At 36.2% G+C, this 7601-nt stretch overlaps 1 protein-coding gene across 2 annotated transcripts; it reads left to right on the top strand.

The window, feature by feature from the left end:
- Positions 1-7180, top strand: LOC111983248 (calcium-transporting ATPase, endoplasmic reticulum-type). Of its 2 annotated transcripts, none has more exons than XM_024014915.2 (8): positions 1-284; positions 1141-2690; positions 2777-2898; positions 3721-3999; positions 4096-4479; positions 4766-4875; positions 4951-5179; positions 6305-7180. In XM_024014915.2, the coding sequence occupies exons 2-8, from the start codon at positions 1223-1225 to the stop codon at positions 6863-6865; spliced, it is 3153 nt and encodes a 1050-aa protein (XP_023870683.1). In that variant the 5' UTR covers positions 1-284; positions 1141-1222; the 3' UTR covers positions 6866-7180. The 2 variants fall into 2 exon arrangements, with proteins under 2 accessions (XP_023870683.1, XP_065620376.1); XM_065764304.1 differs by lacking the exon at positions 1-284 and adding an exon at positions 356-459.
- Positions 7181-7601: the final 421 nt, after the last annotated feature.

Here is a 7601-nt window from a genome sequence, read left to right as displayed (position 1 = left end):
TTTTTGAAAAAAAAGCAGAGAGTCCAAAAGCATCGAAATTCGGAGCCCCACTCAAACCAGAAAAAAAGAATGCAAAGCCAGACAAGAAGATTTATATTTATATAAAAACAGGACTATGGATTGGTCTAGTCCACTCCAAACTCCTTCAACTGCTTTGTGTGTTTGACAAGGTTTTTCAGTTTTTTCTCTGAGTAAACCAAAAAATATAAAAGAGGGAACTTTGCTTTGCTTTGCTTCCAAGCCATCAACTTTGTCAAATACTGAAGTATTTTCTTGTCCAAAGGGTACGTTTCTATTCCTTCGAGTGTGTTACACAATTCAACAAATTTCAGGTTTTTTTTTTTGTTGTTTTTGTTTTTGTTTCTTTCATTGTTGTCTTGTACGTACTTGGGTTGGTGGGTAATTGAAGCGTGTAGTGGCTGTGGTGGTTTTGTTTGTTATGGTATTCTGAATCTGATGGTGGGTTTACAGTATCTGGCTGGTTAACATTAATGTGTAATAGGCAGTTTCTTATTGTGTGCTTTGTAATTTATTTATGCACCTTTCTGTTGGGAGTGTGTGTGTTCTAATATGAATTTTATTTATTTATTTATTAAAAGATAGAAATAATATGATTATCAAAAAGAAAAAAAAGAAAAAAAGAAAAGAAAGATAGAACTAATATGTTCTCCTTATTAAGATTACCTCTTTCTTTTTTCTTTTTCTTTTTTTTCCTCTTTAATTTGTCGGTTGGATTTTAGGAACTGCCATTATTGTGGCTTCTAATATTATGGTTGGTTGGCTCTGCTAATAAATAAGAAGTTTTAAAGCGTCGTATTTTTAGTTGTCAAAGTTAATAATTCTCACTGCTTTTTTCATTTTGGCAATAAATTGTAGCAGTTTTTTTTTTTATGTCTTTAATTTTCGGCTCTGGAGAGTAGAGAGGGAGAAGAAGTGGATGGTAGTTAGTTTTTAATTTGTTTTGAACAGTAAATTTCCTCGTGCAGGTTTTATCTTTTTTAGTAATTGTTGTAACAATGTTTTATGACATTATAATTAGAGAGTGGCGCTTTATTCTTTTTTGAGTTTCATTTTACAGTTTGATGATGCATGGTTAATGCTTTGCTGAAATTTGTTCTCTGTGTTTGAACTGTTTTGTAGGAATTGAAGATGTTTTTCTAGAGAATTTTGATTAATTTTTTTTTTGTTTGGAGTGAAATTTGTGCTGCAAGTTGAACCAGCAATGGATGAAAAACCATTTCCTGCGTGGTCATGGCCTGTGAAGCAGTGTTTGAAAGAGTTTAATGTGAAAATAGATAAGGGTTTGAGCAGTTATGAGGTTGAGAAGCGGCGTGAGAGGTATGGTTGGAATGAGCTCATCAAAGAGAAGGGGAAGCCCTTGTGGCGACTTGTATTGGAACAATTTGATGACATGCTTGTAAAGATACTTCTAGTTGCAGCCTGTATTTCATTCGTTCTAGCTTACATGCATGGAGGTGAAGCAGGAGAGTCTGGATTTGAAGCCTATGTGGAACCATTTGTGATTGTCTTGATTCTAGTCCTCAATGCCATTGTTGGAGTTTGGCAAGAGACTAATGCTGAAAAGGCACTTGAGGCCCTTAAGGAGATGCAAAGTGAATCTGGAAAGGTTTTAAGGGATGGGTACTTTGTGCCCAACTTGCCTGCACGAGAGCTGGTCCCAGGGGATATTGTGGAATTGCGAGTTGGTGACAAAGTCCCTGCTGATATGAGAGTTGCAGCTTTGAAAACAACGACTTTGAGAGCTGAGCAGAGCTCATTGACTGGAGAGGCAATGCCAGTGTTGAAAGGCACTGAACCTATATTCGTGGATGACTGTGAATTGCAAGCTAAAGAAAATATGGTTTTTGCAGGCACAACAATTGTCAATGGGAGCTGTATCTGTATTGTCATTAGTACGGGGATGAACACTGAGATTGGGAAGATACAAACACAAATACATGAGGCTTCTCTGGAAGAGACTGACACCCCTTTGAAGAAGAAGCTAGATGAATTTGGGAGCAGACTTACTACTGCAATTGGGCTTGTTTGCCTTATTGTGTGGGTCATAAACTACAAAAATTTCCTCTCTTGGGATGTTGTGGATGGATGGCCTGCAAATATTCATTTCTCTTTTGAGAAATGCACATACTATTTTAAGATTGCTATTGCCCTTGCGGTAGCTGCCATCCCAGAAGGCCTTCCTGCTGTTATAACAACTTGTTTAGCTCTTGGTACTAGGAAAATGGCACAAAAGAATGCAATTGTGCGGAAGCTTCCAAGTGTAGAAACTTTGGGATGCACAACAGTTATTTGTTCAGATAAAACTGGGACTTTGACAACAAATCAGATGTCTGTGACAGAATTCCTCACTTTGGGAGGGAAAATTACGGCTTCTCGAATCTTTCATGTTGAAGGCACTACTTATGATCCCAAGGATGGGGGCATAGTTGACTGGACTTGCTACAATATGGATGCCAATTTGCAAGCCATGGCAGAAATATGTGCTGTTTGTAATGATGCTGGGATCTATTTTGATGGCCGTCTCTATAGAGCTACTGGCTTGCCTACTGAGGCAGCTCTTAAGGTTTTGGTTGAAAAGATGGGGGTTCCAGATGCCAAGGGAAGGAGCAAAATTCGTGATGCTGAACTTGCTGCAAACTATTTGATTGACCGCAACTCAGTCAAATTAGGTGAGCAGAAAAAATATTCTTTATAAGGTGTAAAATTATGTGCCATGGTGATGGTTTCTATATTTATTCACTTTTGCTTAAAACAGGATGTTGTGAGTGGTGGAAAAAAAGATCGAAACAGGTTGCCATGTTGGAGTTTGACCGCATTCGGAAGTCAATGAGTGTTATTGTCCGGGAGCCAACTGGGCAAAACCGACTTCTTGTCAAGGTGAGTGTTATATTGTCGTCTTACTGGTTTTTGTCAAAAGGATAATGTCTAATGTATAGCCCGTCTCCAAATTTCTTTTACAACTTGGTTTTGAATTTTGTTATTGCTGTCGGTAAAATGAGAAGAAAATTAAATGGTGTCTTTAATCTTTTCCTTCCAGTTAAGTATGGGTTGACTTCATTCATAGGAAGTATTGACTAGATAATTGACTTGTTATATTGACTTGTCTGAATTTTGGACATAACAGTAAACAGGCTGTTAAGTTTCAGTGTTTATATATATATATATATATATACTTTTTTTTTTTTTTTTTTTCATTAATGGAAGATTTCTGAATTGACTGAGAAAGCATCCTTACTAGTGTCACCTTGGCAAAGCTGGCTCTGTATCTTGTTCAGTGATGTTTGTTTGAATTCTTACTCCTTTAGTTAAATTTTTACAGAGTTAACTTGTCTAGTCTTGAAACCATGTTCAGTAGTGATATTGTCCCTTTGATGTTTACTCTGATGCTTTATGTTTAATATCAAGGTTTTGGATTTATTTTTATTTTTTTCCTTAAAATATAAACTCATTAAAATTAGTTTTTGGGAAAATTTTGCAGAAAGTGGAATTGCATCTTTACAATATTTTTATGATCAGCATTTTCCCTCCCAATAAAATATTTGACTGAATTGTATGGTTTTAGATTTATTCCTTCAGAAAGTTCCCATACTCCCTCCTTATGTGGTTGGGTCAACATTGCCTTATTCACAAACTGGTATCATACTTGGATGCTTATTTAATCTAGTGTTCTTCTACAGTTTATTTAATTTGGATTTTCAGGGTGCGGTTGAGAGTTTACTGGAGCGCACTTCACACGTCCAACTTGCCGATGGATCTGTTGTTCCAATAGATGAATCTTGTAAGCAACTATTGCTCTTGAAACTCGTGGAGATGAGTTCAAAGGGATTGCGCTGCTTGGGTTTGGCATATAAGGATGAGTTGGGAGAGTTTTCTGACTACTATTCTGAGAGTCATCCTGCCCACAAAAAGTTGCTTGATCCAGCTTCATACTCCTCAATTGAAAGTGACTTGATTTTTGTTGGAGTTGTTGGTCTAAGAGTGAGTATATGCCTCATTTTTTTTTTTCACATCAATTAGATTAATTGTTGAATCTATATCATTTAAAGCTTTTTATTTAATAATTGAATTGAGCAGGACCCTCCACGTGAGGAAGTTCATAAAGCAATTGAGGATTGTAGAGGAGCTGGGATTAAAGTTATGGTGATAACTGGGGATAATAAGTCCACAGCTGAGGCCATTTGTCGGGAAATTAATCTGTTTTCTAAAAGTGAGGATCTTAGAGGGAGAAGTTTAACAGGTAAAGAGTTTGTGGCTCTCTCGTCTTCACAACAAATTGAAATATTGTCAAGACCTGGAGGGAAGGTTTTCTCACGTGCTGAGCCTAGGCATAAGCAAGACATTGTGAGGATGCTGAAGGAGATGGGGGAAATTGTTGCAATGACTGGGGATGGGGTAAATGATGCACCTGCACTTAAACTTGCTGACATTGGGATTGCCATGGGAATTACTGGTACTGAGGTAAATGGCCAGTTAATCTTTAGGGCTTCTATTGTGGGTTGCCGCTCTCTCTCTCTCTCTCTCTCCTGCTGTGAAGTGGTGCCACTACAAGCCAGTTCTCTATTCTAAAGGGCTTGTGGCACCCAATGTTTAATTATTTTTAGATTTTCCTTGCATTAAAACGAACCTCTGACTTTAGTTAGAAAAGATGTGTTCATTTTCTCTTCAACTTCAGGCCTTGTCATATGAATTTTAAGGTTCTTTAAAAATTAGAGTGGTATTTTAATAATCCTTCATGCTTACACAGGTAGCAAAAGAAGCTTCAGATATGGTATTGGCAGATGATAATTTTAGTACCATTGTTTCAGCTATTGCAGAGGGTCGCTCAATTTATAATAACATGAAAGCCTTTATCAGGTACCATCTCTTAGTTTGTCACCTTTCTCCTTTTGAATTGTTTGAGGAAGTCATTTTTATTTCCTCAATTTGCAGGTACATGATATCATCAAATGTTGGAGAGGTAATATCCATATTCTTGACTGCTGCCCTGGGGATACCAGAATGTATGATACCTGTACAGCTCCTGTGGGTGAATTTGGTTACTGACGGACCTCCTGCAACTGCTCTTGGTTTTAACCCTGCTGATGTTGATATAATGCGAAAACCACCCCGCAGAAGTGATGATGCATTAATAAATTCTTGGATTCTTCTCCGTTATTTGGTTAGTATTGGTTTACACTCTTCTTCCTCACTTCCAGCTTCTGTATGGCAGAAGTTAGGCTAGCCCTTGCTTGTCTATTATATGCTGCTATCTGAATGAATAAGAATTGTCAATTGTGGCCTAATTATGTGATTGCAGATAGATAAATATTTTCACTTTCTAATAAAATTATTGGGCGATAATCCCATTGGTTTGTAATTCATAGTGTTCCACATCACTGACAAAAAATAGCTAACTTTATGTGCTAGTATTTGCAATGGTTTAATGTCCTAGTGAGTTTTTTGTCACCATGTAAGCATAGAAGTAGATAAAAAACATTAAATAGTTAGAATGCAATAGAGATCTTTTCTATGTAATAATTAATGTTAAGAAATGGGAGGTCCTTAAAATATTTTTGTCTACCATGTCCTGTCATGGCAGTTGGGATGCTGGTGACAGGACATGGTAAGGAGAATAATGCTGGTGGTTTAGTTGAAAACTAAAATTGGAATTATTTGCATTGGCATATATAAGTTCTGTTTCTGTTTTCTTTTTTAGAAAATGGAACTTTCTGACAAAAATAATTTTAAGCCAGCATTTAAATTTGTTATAATCACTAGTTCCCCAATATAGTTAAGTATAAAATGTCAGTAAATACAGAACTGCAAAATACTTGCATAATTTTATATATACATGCATAATATGCCTTTCTTACATTATATTCACAGACACAAAACTATTATTTACAAACACATTCTCACAATCATGCATTATAAAGACCGAATTTTTATTTATTTATCATGCATTTTAAGTAAAATAGTGGTGTCTGTAACACATTTTACAGAGAGTTTATTGTTCAGTTGCCGCTAGAGTTTTTCTTTCTCACATCTACAGGTCATTGAGCAAACTGATACATGTAGATTTTAGATCATGTAAAATTTGTAGCTCCAAAACAAAAAATTATGGAAACTAATGAAAATTTTTAACTTAGTATGGAGAAGTAGGATATTGCAAGATCAAACTTTCTATCATCCACTCCAGGAGATAAATCATTGATACTTGAAAATTTTACTCCAAATCTCAATTAGATGAAGTTTCTTGTTAGTAAACTGCATCATGCAAATATTTACGCATCCCAAATGGCAGGTGGTAGGTACTTATGTGGGCATTGCAACTGTTGGCATCTTCGTCCTGTGGTACACTCAAGCTTCATTTATGGGTATTAATCTTGTCAGTGATGGGCATACACTAGTTGAATTTTCTCAGCTTCGCAATTGGGGAAAATGCTCGTCATGGTCAAATTTCACCGCGAGTCCATTCACGGTTGCTGGGGGTCACATGATCTCTTTTACAGACCCTTGTGACTATTTTACCGTTGGTAAAGTGAAAGCAATGACTCTATCCCTCTCTGTCTTGGTGTCAATTGAGATGTTCAATTCCTTGAATGCCCTTTCCGAACACAACAGCTTGGTCAAAATGCCACCTTGGAGGAACCCTTGGCTTTTGGTTGCTATGTCAGTCTCATTTGGACTTCACTGCCTCATACTCTATGTCCCATTCCTGGCAGATGTGTTTGGTATTGTGCCATTGAGTCTAAGTGAGTGGATTTTGGTCATCTTGGTTTCAGCTCCTGTAATTCTTATTGATGAGGTTTTGAAATTTGTGGGAAGGAGTCAAAGATGGATAGCAAAGGAGAAGATGGCATGACAAAATTTCAGGCTCAATATTCTTGTGGAAGTAATTTCTCAGGTCACTGATTGGGAGGTCCATTCTGTGTTATGTTAAATAACTATTCTTTCTTAACTTTAGGCTTTTATATTAAAAAGTATACACTGGTCACATGTATTCATTAACATTTGGAAAAAGTGATAGTCCAAGTCTTGTTTCATTGGTAATATCCGGCGTCGACTATGCTAAATTTTGTTTCATTCTTACAAAACATTGTGTTTATGGCTCTGGTTTGATAAATTCTTCTATGGGCCCATTTGGGATTCACTTTATCTCACAATCAGTTGGTTTGAATTTTTGTCTAGTTTAATCAACATTTTTTAATCCACGAATTTTTTTTTTTTCAAATTTTTTAGTATGTACGTATAATTTATGAAGTTGTCAGAATCATTTGTAACGTGACCAAGAAATACTGTTTGCATAATTATTGGATCTATACTTTTAAAATTTAAGTTAGCATTTAGGATGCGCTAACATGGTACGGGTATGATATGGCAATATGAACAATTTTTTAAAAGTTATAACATGACATGACAGATAGGATATCATTATGATATGAGTATGACATGGGTACAAGTACAACATCCAAAATGAAGTAGATGTGCTTCCTAGGTTAGCATAGCCCTGTATCAATGATACAATTTAAAAAAAAATGGGATTCACTCCATCTCACAATCAGTTCCGTAGTTTGAATTTCTAATTAGTTTAATCAAGA

This window comes from Quercus suber, unplaced genomic scaffold, assembly GCF_002906115.3.
Source record: "Quercus suber isolate HL8 unplaced genomic scaffold, Cork oak 2.0 scaffold_550, whole genome shotgun sequence".
Taxonomy (NCBI): domain Eukaryota; kingdom Viridiplantae; phylum Streptophyta; class Magnoliopsida; order Fagales; family Fagaceae; genus Quercus; species Quercus suber.
The sequence above is the reverse complement of the archived record's forward strand: the minus strand, read 5'-3'. Positions and strand labels throughout refer to the sequence as shown.